General features: G+C 41.6%; 1 protein-coding gene across 1 annotated transcript; it reads right to left on the reverse strand.

The window, feature by feature from the left end:
- Positions 1 to 10,008: 10,008 nt before the first annotated feature.
- Znf691 (zinc finger protein 691) lies at positions 10,009 to 16,190 on the reverse strand. The gene is made up of 2 exons (XM_020186172.2): positions 16,085 to 16,190; positions 10,009 to 11,524 (listed from the first exon to the last, which is right to left on the reverse strand). The coding sequence occupies exon 2, from the start codon at positions 11,513 to 11,515 to the stop codon at positions 10,664 to 10,666; it is 852 nt and encodes a 283-aa protein (XP_020041761.1). The 5' UTR covers positions 11,516 to 11,524; positions 16,085 to 16,190; the 3' UTR covers positions 10,009 to 10,663.
- Positions 16,191 to 17,225: the final 1,035 nt, after the last annotated feature.

The following is a 17,225-nucleotide window of genomic DNA, read 5'->3' on the forward strand; positions in this document are numbered from 1 at the left end:
TGCTGATGAGTAGGGTGTTCTCTATGTCTGTTGGGTCCAATTGGTCTATAGTGTTGTTCCAGTCCCCCATGTCCTTAGTGATTTTCTGTCTGGTTGCTTTATGTTATTGAAGGTGAGGTTCAGAAACTTCCTGCTATTATTATGTTACTTTTTATCTCTTCCTCAATTCTGCTTGTTTTGTGTATTTGGGTGTTCTGCTAGGTGATGCACACATACATGAACACACATATATCATCCTGGTTAACTGACCCTTTTATCATTATATAATGTCCTTGTCTTTTATAATAGTTTTTTACTTAATGTGTTTACACACACACAGCAGTCACCTCTTCTTTCTTTTGTAACCATTTGTATGGAATGCCTTTTTCATCCTTTATTTCAGCATGTATGTGCCTTTATGTCTATGGCAATTCTCTTATAGACAACACAGACTTCCATCTTTTAAAAAGATTATCCTATACTTTTATAACTACCTCCCTTATAAACATCACCCATGAAAGGGGTACATTTGTTACACTGATGAACCTATACTGACACATCATCACCCAAGGTCCATAGTATACCACAGGGCTCACTTTTGGTGTTGTACATTCTCTGGGTTTAGATAAATGTATAATGACATCTCTAATATTAGTGTACCATTATTTTCATTGCCCTAAAAATTCTCTGTGCTCCATCCCTCCATCTTAACCTTGCCATAATTTTGCCTTTTCTGGAATATCATACAGTTGGTATTGTAAAGTAAGTAGTTTTTCAGGAATATTCATTTAAGTTTCCTCCATGTCTTCTCATGCTTTAAAAGCACATTTCCTTTTAGCACTGAATAATATCCCATTCCATAGATGTAACACAATTTATCCATTCACATACTGAAGGACATCTTGGGTGCTCTAACTTTTGGCAATTATGAATAAAGTTGCTACAAATAGTTTTCTGAGCCAGGCACTGATATCTCATGCCTATAATCCCAGCTACTCAGGAGGCAGATCAGGAGGATCACAGTTTGCAGCCAGACTGGACAAATAGTTTGTGAGAAATCCATCTTGAAAAATCCATCAAAAAAAGGCTGGTGGACTGCCTCAATGTGTAAGCCCTGAATTCAATTCCTAGTACCGTCCCCCCCCACCAAAAAAAAAAAGGTTTCTGTGTGGACAAAAGTCTTCAACTCCTTTGGGTAAATGCCATGGAGCATGATTGCTGGGTTGAATGCTAAAAGTACATTTAGTTTTGTAAGAAACTGCCAAATTTCCACAGTTGCTGTATCATTTTGCTCTCCCACCAGCAATGAATAAGAGTTCTTATTGTTCCACATCCTTGTCAGCATTTGTTGTTGTCAGTATTCAGGATTTGGGCCATTTTAATAGTTAAGTACTGGTATTGCAGTGTTTTAATTAGCAATTCCCTAATGACATATAATGTGGAGCATCTTTTTATTTGCCATTTCTCTGTCTTTGGTGAGGTGTTTTCATCCTTTTTTTTCCCTTTTTTGTTTTTGAGGCAGGGTCTTGCTATATAGCCCAGGCTAGACCTGAACTTACTGTCCTCCTACCTCAGCATCCCTAGTGCTAGGATTACAAGTATGTACTATCATACTCAGGTTTTTTCAATTTTTAAATTATACTGTTCATTTTCTTGTAAGTCTTCTTACAAAGACTTCTTTGTATTTTATAAAAAGTCCTTTGTAAGATATGTTCTTCGCAAATACTTTCTCCTGGTCTGTGGGTGGTCTTCTCATTCTCTTGACACTGTGTTTCACAAAACAAGTTTTTAAGGTTAATGAAGTCCACTTGTCAATTGTTTCTTTGATGTGCCTTTGGTGTTGTATCTAAAATGTTGTTATCATATCCAAGGTCACTTAAATTTCCTCCTATATAGCTTATGGAGTGGCTCAAGTGTTAAATTTCCTCCTATATAATCTAATTTTGTGTTCTACCTTTAGGTCTCTGATTAAGTTGATTTCTGATAGAGTTGGTTTTGGGTTTTTTTTGTTTTGTTTTGGTTTGGTTTTTTTGCAATACTGAGAATGGAATTCAGGGGCTCACATTTGCTACACAGTGCTCTACCACTTGAACCATGCCCCCAACCCCTTTGTTTTGTTTTGTTGGCATGTGGATGTCAGGTTTTTCTAGTACCACTTGTCAAAAAGATTCTCTTTGCTCCATTGTATTGCTTTTGCTCTCTTGTCAAAGAGCAGTTGACTATTTTTGTAGGTATATTTTGGGGCTATTTTTTTCTATTGAACCATTTGTCTACTTTTTCATCAAACACATTGTCTTGATTACTGTAGCTTTACAGTAAGTCTTGAATTCAAGTAGTGTCAGTTCTCCTTCAATATTGTGTTGACTATATTGAGTCTTTCACTTCTTTAAACAAACTTTAACATCAGTTTGTTAATATCTACAAAGTAACTTGCTTGGATTTTGATTGGGATTTCATTCAATCTATAGATCAAATTGAGAAGAACTGACATCTTGACAATAATAAGCCTTCCTATCCGCAAACATGGATTATCTATCTAATTGCTTTTTCTTTCAACAGAGGTTTCCTCTTGCAGATCTTGTATATATTTTGTTAGATTTACATCAAGTAGTTCCATTTGGAGGGATGCTATTGTAAATGGCATTGTGTTTTAATTTAAAATTCCACTCAGGTATTCAGATTAATTTTTGTATATATTAACTTTTTATCCTGCAACCTTGCTATAATTGCTTATTAGTTCCTGGAGGATTTTTGTTGCTGTTGTCTGTTTTTTTGTCACTTCTTTCAGATTTTCTATGTCATCTTCAAATAGAGTATCATTTCTTCCTTCCTAGTAAGTCTTTTTTTTTTTTTTTCATTGTCTTGCCTTACTGCATTAGCTAGGACATCCCTATACTTTTGAAAAGCAGTGGTAAGAGGTGAAATCCTTGCATAGTTTCTGATCTCAAGAGAAAGGCTTCTAGCTTCTCAGCATTAAATGTGAATAACTGAGCCGGGAATGGTGGTACATGCCTTGTATGGTGGTGCATCACTTGAGAGGCTGAGGCAGGAGTATTGCAAGTTTGAGGCCAGCCTGGGCTACATGTCAAGTTTCAAGTCAGCCTGGGATACCTAGTGAGACCTCGTCTCAAAAAAGAAAGAAAAAAAAAAATGTTTGGATAACTTGAGTTGGGTGTTTCCGTCCCCCCATGGTAATCTCTGACAAAAATCCCATCAAGTTAGACTTTGGTTAACTAGTTTCTTGTAAGGACAGACTTAACTGTTAAGAACTGAGTGCTCTGGCATGTTTCAAAATGGTTCTTTTTCTCTCCCCCTGCCAGAAATGCAATGGGATTCCCTCCCCACTCCCCTCCCAACCCCACCAGGGTAAAGCTCCTGGTTAAACTCACAAATGTGTGCCCTCATATTTGACAAGGTCCCCCTGGATCTTTTAACTATCAGGCTTGCTCACATCTACTTTCCAAAAACAATCATAGTTTAAGTCCTGCTCCCCTGGCACTGATTCCCACAGTTATTTTTGTTCCAGTGTGTTATAATTCTCTATCCACTGTCTTGTCTCTCTATCCTATGGGCAATGATTTGCCTGTGATCCCACTTCTCTTATGAATGTAAGGAGAATTGCTAACTTATTGTTAGGACAAAATGGTGACTTCCAAATTCTTTACATGTGGAACCAGAAATCCAAACTTGTATGTGTGTGTGTTTTAATCCATTTGGCTACTCTGTATCTTTTGATTAGAGATTAATCCATTTATAGTAAAATAATTACTGATGGGAAAGTACTTATATTGCCATTTTATTATTTTTGTCTGTCTCATAGTAGTATTGTCCCCATTTTCTTCTTTTGCTGCCTTTGTGTTTCATTGATTGAGGTGTGATTGGCACACCTCAGTTCTTTTCTCATTTTCTTCCATGCATTTCTATACGTTTTTTTCTTTGTGGTTACATAAAACATCTTACAGTTGCAGCAATCCATTTTAAGCTGATAACTTTAATCTTATACAAAATCTCTACTCCTTTACCTCCCCACCACCTTGTTATCAATGTCACAAATTATATCATTTTATATTTTGTCTGCTATAGTTATAGTTATTTTTAATGTTTTTCTCTGTCAAATTCTAAATCAAAATTAAGAGCAACTTATATACCATCAGTTCAACATTATAGTAGTCTATTGTCTATGTATTTGCCTTTACCAGTGAGAAGTATATTTTTGTGTGCTTTTGTTATTATGTCCTTCTGTTTCAATTTGAGGACTCCCTTTAACATTTCTTTTAATTCAGGCCTAGTGATGGTAAAATCCCTCAGTTTTTAATCTTAGAAAACCTTTTCTTTTTTTTTTTGTGGTACTGGGGTTTGAACTTAGGGCTCATGCTTGTTAAGCAGGCACTCTTAATTGAGTCACTCTGCCAACCCTTTTTTGTATTGGGTATTTCCAAAATAGGGTCTCTCAAACTATTTACCAGGCTGGCCTTGAACCATGATTCTCCTGATCTCTACCTCCTTAGTAGCTAGAATTATAGGAGTGAACCATCAGCACCCAGTATCTCCACTTTTAAAGGAAGTTTGACAGATGTAGTATTCTTGTTGTGCTGGGGTTTTTTCTTCAGCATTTTGAATATATCATTGTACTCTCTTCTGTCCTGTAAATTTTCTGCTGATAAATTCCCTCATGAGCTCCCTTGTATGTGACGATTTTCTTAAATTAGTTTCAAGATTTTTTTTTTTTTTTTTGGTGGTGGTACTGGGGTTCAAACTTACAGCACTAGCTAGGCAGGCACTCTACCACTTGAGCCACGCCCCCAGTCCTTTATACTTTAGTTATTTAGGGGATAGGGTCTTGCATTTGTGCCTGGGTCAGCCTGGACCACAATCTTACACTTCCTATGTAGCTAAGAAGACAGGCATGTGCCACCACACCCAGCTATCTGTTGAGGCAGGATCTCACTTTTTTCTCAGAATGGCCTCAAACTATGAGCTTCCAGATCTCCGCCTCCCAAGTAGTTAGTATTACAGTCATGAGCCACTGGCATCTAATTCTTTGTCTGTGGATATTTTGATTGCAGTATTTCTTAGTGTGGGCCTCTTTGGTTAATCTTACTTGGAGTTCCCTAAACTTCTTGGATTTGGATATTCATTTCTGCCCTTAGATTTGGGAAGTCTGGGACCATTATTTCTTCAAATAAGCTCTCTGCCCTTTTCTATTTCTTTTCTCTTTATGAAATTTTCATAATGCAGGCACTGATCCCTTAATCCTAAGAAATCTCTTACGATTTCTTCACTTTTTTTCATTCTTTTACTTTGTGTTCTTCTGATCCAATCATTTCAAATGACCTGTCTTTGAGTTTGCTGATTCTTTTGTTTGATCAAACAAAAGAAACCTTTGGGCTATTGAAGACTTCTAGTGAATTTTTCAATTCAATTACTAAAACTTTCCATTTCAGAAATTTTCATTTTTTAAAAATAGTTTCTATCTTGATATTCTCATATTATTCATGCATAATTTTTAAATTTTTTTTTGTATTTTATTTTTGAGATAGGGCCTCACTAACATTGCCCATGCTGGCCTCAAACTCACCATCCTCCTGCCTTTGCCTCCTGAGTAGCTGAGATTACAGGTGTGAACCACCACACCCTGCCATTTTTCTGATTTTTTCATTTTTCATTAGCATATATTAACTGCTTCATTGTGGGTTTCATCGTAATATTTCATACATGTATATAATGTACTTTGATCAAATTCATCCCCTCTATTACTCTTATCATTTTTCTGACTTTTAACAGACCGGTTTCATACAGGTGAAGACCTTCAATAATCACACCAGCTAAATTATGGGTGTCTCTGAATTCTTTTGGGGAATGTATCTTCTTTGGGTTTGTGCTTGTAATTTTCCAATTAGAGGTTTGCCAGTTTGTCAGGCTCATACAATCTCTTGCTCCCTCTGGTGTCTGTCTGCAGTACTACAGGTTCTCTGGTACTACCACAGCAAGCCCCTCTATTCTCCTTTGTACTTAGGGACTCCCAGGCATTCAAATTATGTGACTCTTCATCAGCATCCCCAATCAGACACTCTCTTGGCAACTTCCCAAAAAAGGTGGAATACTGGGCACATGCTCTACTCTTCTCCCTCCATCCTGAGAGAGGAGCTGCAGTCAGGAGCCTTCTTTTAAACAAGCTTACCTGTCTACTATGTTGTAGGCCCTCCAGTGATAAGTCAAGCTTGCTTTCAGTGGCCCCAAGTCCATTAGCATTCCAAGAAGGTGGAAAGAGGAGCCAGTTCCTTGGGTAGTCCTTTGAAAAGTCAGAACACTGGAGGCATGTGCCACTCTTCTTTTTCCTTCAAGGAAGAATCTGTGACCCAAACTAAGCTGTGTTGGCTTAGGGAAATGGCAATCTTCTCACCCATTTTAGTGTGGTTCTTCTTGGCTTTGTGCTGTCCTGGCTATTGAAAACTAACTCTGGAAGAACTCTAGAGTTCTCATAAAGGTATTTTGGCCTGTATATTGTTAAGTCAGTGTCTCTGGGAGGAACTGGAGCTGGGACGTCCTAATCCATCATCTTGCTGACATTATCGCCTTATTTTTTTATGTGATATTTAATATAAAACATTATCAACTGTAAGAGACATCCAAACTTTGGAAATGTACATGATCTTTGATGATTAAGATATTATCTATAGTAAAATATACCAGTCTTCTTGTGTCAATCAACGAGGGAGGAGTAATGACAAATGGCAAGAGAGAAAAGGAAGCTAGTTACATGCTATGATGTGTTCCCTATCTTCAAGACTCCCAGTCTCTAGAAGGGATTCTAAATTTACAAGGTACTTGGTTTGACAGAATTTTTTTCTCTTTTTTCACATTTCTTTCTTTTTTTTGGAAGCGTGGGGGAAGTACTGGGGCTTGAACTCAGGGCCTCGCCCTTGGGAGGCAGGCACTCAACCACTCGAGCCACTCCACCAGCCCTGACAGAATTTCTTGAGAAAGCTGATGAAAGTGCTGAGTTCTATGACAGGAATAATGGAGACAAAATGGAGAAAACTTGTATAGATCAAAGGAACCTCAGGCAAGAAGAAATCAAGAGGTCATAAAATCCCATTAATCTGTAAAAATTACATGGAGGATTTCAATTTATTGTTCTGTGGAACTGGCAAGCTCTGAGGTGATCACAGAGCCCTTTGTGGACATGGAGGGCCCAGATGGCACATGGCTTACACATATAGCACTTCCCGAATTACTTGATCCCCCTTTTATTTCATTCTCTACACTAGACTCAGTATTCTTCCTAAAAGAGGAATGTTATTCTGTCATTCCCCTACTTTAAAATTCTCTATTTTCCTGGGTCTGGAAATGTAGCTCAGCAGTAGAGTACTTGCCTAGCATGCACAAGGCCCTTGGTTTGATCCCCACCACTGCAAAAATTAATAAATAAAAAATCTCTATTGTTCACAATCCAAAATTTCTTACCTAGATTCAACACTTTTCATGGTCTGGCCTAACTACCTCACCAGCTCGTCTTCCTCACACAGCACACTCAATAACTACATCAAATGTTTCATTGTTCCCTAAAACAGCCTTCTCTGTCACCTGAAATAATCTTCCACTTTTCTTTACTTAGTAAACACTCACTAATGCTTCAAGACTAAATCCAATCTCTTCTCAGCCTCCCTTGCCTCTAGAGTTAGCCATTCCCACTGTTACCCTCAGCACTTTGTTCAGAAGAGTTTCGCTTCCTCGGAGTTCTTTATAGTAAAGACTATGTCTTATTCACTTCTAGGCCTCACAGTCCACTACAGGCCAATTTAAGGCCTTCCTCTAGGCTCCTCTGGTACTCTGGACACAATTGTAATGACATCTATTATCCTGCATTGTAACTCTGGGCCTAATTGTTGATTTCCTGCACTAAAGAATTCAGGGGCCACATTGTCTTGTCAGTATTCATATGGGAGGAAGAGAGAGGAAGGGAAGGACAGGGCAGGGGAAGAAGGAAGAAAAGAAAAAGGGAATGGAGAAAATAAAGGAACTTAAAAATAGAAATCAGAGAGAGAATAAATGGACTAATTAGAACTCAAAAGCAATGACCAACACAGAAACCCTAACCTATGAACTAGATCAAAAAAGGGGGACAGGGTATAAAAAAAGAGTAATAAAGGGGATGAATTTAATCAAAGTACCATACGTGCATGTTGGAAATAATGCAACATACACTTTAAAAAAATGGCAAATGAGATTGATTGGGAAGTCCTGTCCCAAGATCAAATCAGGTGCCTGGTACATTGGTCCCAGTCCTGACTGTCAGCAGACTCCCAAAGTCACAATTGTCTCTATAGCTCCAGGTCTGGAAGAATCGAACCAAGCTTTCTGATACAATTTTGGACCGGAATGGGACAAGCAGACCTAGCTTTGTAGTGAACGCAATGAACAACTTGGCTTTGGGATCAGACATATATACATAAATCCCATCTCTGCCAGTAGGTCAGATCAATTAACCTACTATTTTGAAGGTAAGAATTTTCTTACCTTAAAAGTAGGAACATTACTACCTTAAGAAATAGTATGAAGATAAGAGATAGTAGGAAGAGGGTCCCCGTCTGATAGGTCAGGTCATAGGTGGTATTAGTTCCAAGTCTGGTAGCAGAATCACCTTCTACCAATTGACTACAAATCAAAGGAGCCCCTTACCCTGGAAGGCAGGGCACCAAACTGATGAGAACGATAGAAAGGGATGTTTTATATTTGTTAAATGAAAGCTGGGCAAACAGTAACCAGCCAGGCACTGGTGGCTCATGCCTGTAATCTTAGCTACTTGGGAGGCTGAGATTGGGAGGATCATGGTTTGAGGCCAGCCCAGGCAAATAGTTTGTGAGACTCCATCTCCAAAATAACCAGGGCAAAATGGACTGGAGGCATGCCTTAAGCAGTAGCTTGAAGCCCTGAGTTCAAACTCGTCCCACCAAAAAAACCAAAAAACCCTCCATGTAAAAAACACATTGGAATCTGTCATTTGAACCCAGTCCTAAACCAGAAGAACAGGAAACTAGGCATGATCCCCTACTGTCCCTTGGGAACTAAACTGTTGCTACTAAAGGCAAACTCTCACTGGAGGTGTTAGATTTCTCTCATCTTATCCCGTTCCTCACCCCTACTCTGTGACTGCCATTTTTCCTAACCACAGACAAAGAACCCTATCAATAAAGTTGAAAAGGTTCTCACAATTGGTACTAATCCCCCCCCACCCCCAGAAAGAATTGCTCAGGGCCATGTCAAGAGGCCACACTGAGGGCCAGCTGTGGTAGTGCCTGTAGTGACACATGCCTGTAATTTCAGCTACTCAGAAGGCAAAGACAGGAAGGCTACAATTTGGGGCTAGCCTCGGCAAAAAAATTAATAAGGCTCTTTCTTGAGAACAAGGTGGGTGTGGTGGTGCACACCTATAATACCAGATGCTTAGGTGGGGGTAGGAGGCCAGCCCAGACAAAAGCACAAGACCCTCTCTAAAAAATAAAACTAAAGCAAAAGGACTAGGGATGTGGCTCAAGTGGTAGAATACTACCTAGCAAGCATGAAACAGAGTTCAAAACACAGTACCACCCGCCCTCCAATAAAAGAAAATGCCACACTGGCTCCTTTCTCCAGGCTAACCTCCTAAGTGGCTCCTCTTTCTTCCGGGTCAACAACATGAATATAGCAAAAAGAATATCAGCTGGGAGCCACAGAGACCCAAGTTTAAACTGGCTCCATATCATGCCTGCTGTGTGACTTCACCCTCCTCACTTGTTTCCTCATCTTATACCCTTAAAGGCTGCTGTGACAACTAAATGAGTTGAAGAATGAAATGTAACCAGTAGAACTGACAGCATATAGTAAATACTCAATGTTACTTCCTTTCCTTTCCCTCACCTACTAAAAGACTCCACAGACTCAGCCTACCTTCCTTTGCTTTTCAGAGCAGCCATCAGTCTTTCTTGAAATTCAACTCCCTTTCAGAATGGCTGTACTAGAATCATCTCCCCATTTCCCCAAATAAGTACACAGGTCCTTTTCATTGAAGGGTTTTACTGGTAATCACTCTGGGGAAACAATGAGGTTGGGGTAGGGTAACAAACATGGGGGAGAATGAAGGTCCCTGGATCGTGGATCCCTGAGGGCTTCCCTTTCATTCCTAAGGCAGGACCTCAAACCTCTTCTCAGACCAAAGAGGCCCTTCCATTAAATGAGCCATTCCTCCCAGCCTAGAGCTCTAGAAGTTGACTTGGGTTGGGGCACAGCATGTGGAACTAGCAGGCCACTACAGTGTGCCCTAAGCAGTTCATAGACAATTTGGAGGTTCTTTAGACAGTGACACCAGCTCACAGGCACTTCCTCAGAGGCTAGTGGACTGCTGCCCCAAGGAAACAATCATGCTCTGAATCCACCCTTCTTTCTTTTACCCTCAAGGGGATGAAGTCAAGATTGGGTCCTCTTGACTTTCCAAGGCAATAAACTTCCTGGGAGGAGGCAAGGATTTTTACTCAGAGTCCCTTCTCAGGACCTCTTGGAGAGCCTGGCTTCAGAGGCAACAGGTAATCTAAGTGGGATGAAGGGTTTGCAGTCAAGTTGGCAACGGCAGATCCTAAAGCCTTCTTCCTCCACTAGGGTGAGGAGTTGCACTCTTTCTCCCTTACTCGCTAAGCGGAGTTCCTCTTTAGCTGGAATCTTTCCCAGTCTGCTCGCCCAAGTGTGTTTTCTGATGGCGGATAAGGTTCGAGCTGCGTGAGAAGTGTTTCCCACACAGAGTGCACCGGTAGGGCTTCTCCCCTCTGTGGGTCCTCTGATGTGCCCCAAAGTTGGAGATATCACTGAAAGTCCGCCCACATTCAGTGCACTCATAAGGCCTTTCTCCTGTATGAGTGCGGTGGTGCACCCCAAAGCTAGAACTGTTGCTGAAGCTCTTTCCACACTCACAGCATATGTAGGGTGCTGGCTCCAGGTGGGTCCGGTGATGCACAGCCAGTGTGGCACTCTGGCTAAAGCTCTTGCCACAGATGTCACAGCGGTATGGTCGCTTGCCCAGGTGATCTTGCTGGTGTGTGGTGAGGTCTGAGCGCCGCCTAAAGCTCTCTTGACACTTGGGGCATTTGTAGTGCTTCTCTTCCAGGTGGATCCGCTCATGTCGGATGCGGTTAGAACTTCTTGAGAAGCTCTTGCCACATTCAGAACACTTGTATGGCTTCTCACCAGTGTGGATCCGCTGGTGTGTTCTCAGGTTAGAGGTATTGTTGAAGGTTTTGCCACACTGGGCACATACAAAGGGCTTCTCATCTGTCCTGGGCCTTGAATAAGCAATGGGGTCCCTTGGCCCCACAGCTGGAGCAGTGACTTTCTGCCATGGCTTTTTTTGATGTGTTCCTTGTGGCCCCTTCGACAGGCTCTCCTGCCCATACTCCTTCCCAGGCAGGATCTGAGAACCCTCTGAGCCATCCACTCTCCAAGGCTTACCCCCTTCCCCTTCCTCATGCAGGTATGGTTCTGGACTCTGCTCCTTCTCACTGCCCATCTCTGAGTCCTGAGAATGAACACAAATGTTCAACACCTTTATAATCCTTGGGTCAGACTGGACCACAGGAAATCTTTCATTCTGGCTAAAGGAGTATACACCTTCCCCATGGAACAATCTGTCAGGAATAATCTCAATTAACTGGAAAAGTTGTATAGAAAGCCTTTATTTACTAACTTTCAAATGACAAAGTTTCACAGGAATTTAAAGCTACACCCAGCACAAAAAGAAGACACCAGCTTTGCCCACCACTAACAGACTGTACCTGTGTAATTTGAATAATGTCACTCTTCTTAAAACAACTAAACAATGACAGTATAAATTATAATTTATAAGTAAAGTAGCTTTCATTTGGTGATGAATTCGATTTCTCTGCCTAACTGTAAGTTAACTAAAATTTTTGTTTCATCTTTAAAAAGAAAATCTTCCTTAAAAGAGTCTGTTTGCTGCTTTCAAAATGATCACAACAGTGTCTAAGGATCTCCTAGCTTACAAGACCCAACTCTGAACATTTTTAACTGTTCTGTCATCCCAACCTTCTCCACACCTCACCAAAATCTAGCAACTGAAGGGTTAATATCTAGACCTCCAAGACCTACTACAGGTCTGAGTTGTATCTGTTCTGATTGGTCAGTGTCCACTTCCACTACTCTTAAACATCTCACACACACACACACAAACACACACACACATACACATACATGGTCTCATGTAGACATACCACACAGAGCCACATTCTTACATGACAAAGCCATACTCACATATGTTAAACACACTGTCATGCTCTCATACCACACAGTCACACACAGCCATACACACACCATACAAACCACATGCACATTCATACCACACACAGCCACATATGCACAACCACATGCATACATACCACATATACCATACAGCCTTCCCACATATATAGGTACATACAACACATATAGCTACATATTCACACACCATACATAAAACCATACTTTCATACCATACACAGTCACACTCTCATGACATCTACACAGAGATTACACACTGATACACAAACCACACTCCTCACCTCTCCCACCACCACCACCACACAAGTAAACTCATAGGTACCCAGCAATGGGCTGGCTTATACAATCAGTATAACTGGCTTAACAATCAGTGAATGATTGTTAAGAGGCACAGGCCTCTTTGGTTCCTATAGCCAAGGACAGGAAAGGAAGAAAGAAAAAGTACTTCTGAGAAGCCAAAAGTAGTAGCATTTTCTCTGGGCCTTAAACAATAAAAAGCAGAGTGAGCTGGTAAGGATGCTGTCTAGAATGACAGGAACAAAGAGATGAGCGAAGGAAGTACTGACTATGATAGAACAATGATGACAGACAATGAAAGATTAGTGATTCCTTCTTGTTCAGCAAGCATTTGGGGGGAAAAAGTCAAAGGGACCATGACTAAATTTAGGGTAGGATTCCAATTGTGATATAGATGATCTTTATAATTCTGCAACTACTCCTTGCCCGATTATTCAGCCACTCCCACTTTGAGCCTCAACTCACTCATCACCAAAGTTCATCAAAGTTGTGAAACCTGCCTACACTGTAGGACTCTGTATTAGAGAAAGTACCTATAATACATTCAACAAAGAATGTGAAACATACTAGTTCTTCAGCAAATGGTGGCTACTATAACAATTGTTAAAAACAAATCAGGCATGGTGGCACATGCCTGTAATTCTAACTACTCAGGAGGAGGAGGCAGGAGGATAGAGAGCCCAGGCAAAAAGGTAGTGAGGCCTTCTCGAAAACAAAAGGGTTTGGGTGTGGCTTAAATGATGGAATGCTTGCCTAGCATGCTTAAGATCCTGGGTTCAATCGCCAGTACAGGGGGAAAATATCCATGTCCTGGTCCTGTGAAGAATACAAGAATCAAAAAGATCCTTTAAATTACCTTTTTAGGAAAGAAAAAAAGTTTTAATTTAAAAATACTACAAGACTATATATAATCTCCTAAAATGTGAAATACAGACAGAACCTCAACTCTTTAAGGAGTGGAGGTCAGCAAACTTTTCAAAAAGGGTCAGATGATGAGTATTTAGCAAATATTTAGGGTCATAGGATCAGTGTTATAACTACTCAACTCTGTCACTGTACCATAAAGGCAGCAAAGACACATAAAGGAGTAAGTATGACTGTGTTCCAATAAAACTTTACAACAATAGAAAGAGTGTTGTGGTTCATGCTGGGTATAATCCCAGCATTCTGGAAGCTAAGGCAGGAAAATCTCAAGTTTCAGGCCAGTCTGGGCTACAAAACATAGCAAGACACTATCTCAAAAAACAAACAAAACAATAGGATATGAATTATCATTTACCAATCCCTATTAATGTTTCTTGAAGAATTTAGATAAGCAATATGAAAAATAATAGGCTTGTTTCTCTTTCAAAACTGCCAGTAAACATCAGAAAATATTCTTTGATTTAAATTCACTTTACCCTGACTCTCCCCACTCCCACTCCCACTCCTAGTTGCCGTGCCCCATAGCACATTTTACTGACTTCCTATTTATTTGTCTATTATTTATTGTTTATCTCTCCATTAAGCATAGTTCCATCAGAACTGGGATTTTTATTTACTTTTATTCACTAAAGTAACCCGCACCCCTAAAAGCAGTGGCAGGCATGTATTATAGATCCTTAATAAATAGCTGTTGAGTCAACTGACTAAAGCAAGGCCAGACTGGCCTCCATAACCCATGTTATGCTTACTTGTGTCTACTCTCACCCACTATTTCTCAGCAATCTCGTTATTGGTGCCTACTTTCTCTGTCCACAGAATGCTGTGGTTGCCTTTACAGTGATATACAAATACCTGTTTCCACTAGTCATTTATAAGGAAAGGGACTGGGTCATCACAGTAATTCTTTGCAGCACAAGGCTGGGTGCTCAAATGTTTTTTAAACAAGTAAGTGAAATGAATATGATCTTGCTTCACTTGTCACCCCACCTAGGACTCTAGTATCTTTATGCAATGAGCTACAGGATTCCACTCATTTCTAAAACTGCTCTTCTGAGAACCTATAATTTATCGAGGTCAGGCTCTACCAAGGGCTGAATGCTGAGTTAGTGTAAGAGTAAAGAATGATTTAGGATTATGATTACCATGCTCAAGAAACTTATGATACAAAGTAGTAAAATAGACCATGAACTCCAGAAACTATCATTTAGAAGGTTAAGTTGCAGGGAACAGGGACAGTGCCTCAGTCCCTCTGTACCAACTCCTCCTCCCAGAGCAACTGGCACATTTTATACAGGAGCCAGTAAGAGTTAACATTTTAAAAGCTCATACAAAGTGCTAGACCCAGAACTAAGCATTATATATGAATTATCTCATTTCAGTTTTACAACTATTCATTTTTCATCCTTATTTTAGAGATGAAGAAACCGAAGCTCAGAGAATTAAATAGTTTGCCCAAGAGCATGCAGTAAGCAGAACTCGGGTCTATGCAGTCACTTCGAAGTCAGGGCTTTCAATCATTACACTAGTACTGGAGGGAGAAAAGGAAGGACACAAAAAAGAAAAGAAAGAAAAACAGTGCACAGGAGTTCAGATAATATCTCTCTCAATGACGAGCATCTTCGTGGAAGAGGTGGTATCTGACCTAGGACCTGCAGGATGTATCAGTGCACAAGCCCCCAGCCACTGAAAAAGCAGTGCAGCTAAAATACAGTCACGTTCATATCACATTTCTGAGATGGGGGAAGGAGGAAGAATGGGATGTGGGGCCTAATTGGGCTTGTCTTCCTAGGGACTCAGCAGCACAGGGAGAGCAAGAGTGGAAGGCGTTCAGGCAGCGGATAAGGGGCCAGGTCTAACAAAAGCAAGGCAAGAAGATGGGTTGATGATCACGGATGATGAAGGCCAAGGGCCTAGGTTGGTGGCCAGAGATGGAATGTGGTTTGCAGGGTTAAAGTTCCAGGTCTGGGGGTCAAGTAAAGGGGACACTGGGGCGGTGGGGGGGGGGCGGTAGTGGTGGCTGAAGAACTTGCAAAGACCAGGGACAAGGTGTTGAGAACAGGGAATTGTACAAGAGAGTCAAATAACGGGTCAGAAACAGAGGACCGCAGGAGTCAGAGGGTCCGAGGAGATGGTCAGGCGGAAGGGGCAAGGGATGCAATCACAGGGGTCAAGAAGTCCAGGGCCCAGAAACGGTGGTGCGCTGAGGGCCGGGAGAACTGAAGGAGGAGCCCAAGGGCACAGCGTTCTGGGAGGCAGGAACTGGTTCAGAGACGCCGGTGGGCTTGGGGCTGGAGGGTGGAAGAGGACGAGGCTGACCCCAAAGGCAAGGTCAGTGGCAGGGGTCTGGAGTACTCAGAGGCCAAAAAAAGGGCGGGGTGGGGCCAGCTGCCTGGCCGCGCGGGCCGGGAGAAGGGACAGAGGTCAGCGCGGAGGAACCACGGGGCCCCTCTGCCACCCACTGTGTCCGCCAAGGAGAGCAGCAACCTCCAACTCCTCGGCAAGAGGGAAGGGACCGTGCTCAGAGTGGCCCGCGAAGTCGCGTCCTCCTCCCCCCCACGACCTCGGCCCAGCCGCGACCCACCTCGCTCCCGCCGCTCGGTCAGTCACAGTGCTGCCTCGGTGGGCGGGCGGAAGGAGTAGGAGACGGAACCTAGGAAGAACCCGCCTCCGGCTTCAGGATTGCTGTCTGGGGGCTACCCTTTCTTTCTATTGGCTCTAGTTTCTGCCACCACGCAGGAGTCCCAGGAGAAGCCACCAATAAACTTTGGCCTCGAGCTTGGCATCCTGGGAACTGTAGTCCTGAGGAAGACCGCAGCTTCGTGGAAAACATTGGCCAAGTTTAGAACTGAGCTGTGGAGACAGGCTTTGCCCCTAAGAACCCCAGGTTTTCCTTCCGCTTCATTTTGAGCTGGCAGTCCTCTAGACAGCCAGTGAAGCTTAGAGTCTGGCACCTCACTTAAGGTTTATAATTTAAAATGAAAGGAGTGTAGACCTTGAAGGGAGTTTAAAGATAAAATCGGAGGAGCTAAATGTCCCCTGTCTGAGGAAGGATTTTTCTGGTCCTACATGCATCCCTAGTTACCTGATAGTCTCTCACCAATCCAAATACAAGACCACTAACGTCTCCAGGGCGGGGTTTTGTTTTTCAGGTTTTATTTTATTAGTAGTACCACACTCTAGCCATCTGAGCTAGCCTGCCAGCCTCAGGTTTTATTTTAAAATATAATAAGGAGTGACTGAAAGCTCAGGCTACCTAAGGGCTTCTCACAGATGCATGGTGATTCAATGCAAAGAACAAAGAACTCGGTCTTCACAGCTGGAAAGACAAGGTTTGTAATCCCAGCTGTGCCACCTAGCCATTTGGAGCTCCAATTTCCTCCCCTATAAAAGCCCTGGCAGAACAGCTGTTAGAATTGATAAACAGAGAGTCAGAGAGACAGACAAAGGGACAGCTTCTGCCTCCACAAATGTCCATTCTCTTTTTTGCTGGTAAATTCTATGGGTAAGGCCAGTGTGAACAATGTGAGTTGTTTTAAGATTGGAATATTCAGGAAAGTATTTTTGGAATTGAATATGCATGTACCTATTGTACATTATTATTTTATGAATTGATAAAAATGAAATACTAGAGGGAAGACTCAGGAATAAGCCTGGATTTCTTATGAAGTGTGGTTAATGCTTTCTTGCGTGAAATCGAAGTTGTTTAAAAACCAACCACCCCA

This window comes from Castor canadensis, chromosome 7 (assembly GCF_047511655.1).
Source record: "Castor canadensis chromosome 7, mCasCan1.hap1v2, whole genome shotgun sequence".
Taxonomy (NCBI): domain Eukaryota; kingdom Metazoa; phylum Chordata; class Mammalia; order Rodentia; family Castoridae; genus Castor; species Castor canadensis.

Excerpts from the sequence above, each read along its gene's own strand:
- Znf691 (XM_020186172.2), bottom strand. The coding sequence starts at position 11,515 with ATGGGCAGTGAGAAGGAGCAGAGTCCAGAACCATACCTGCATGAGGAA.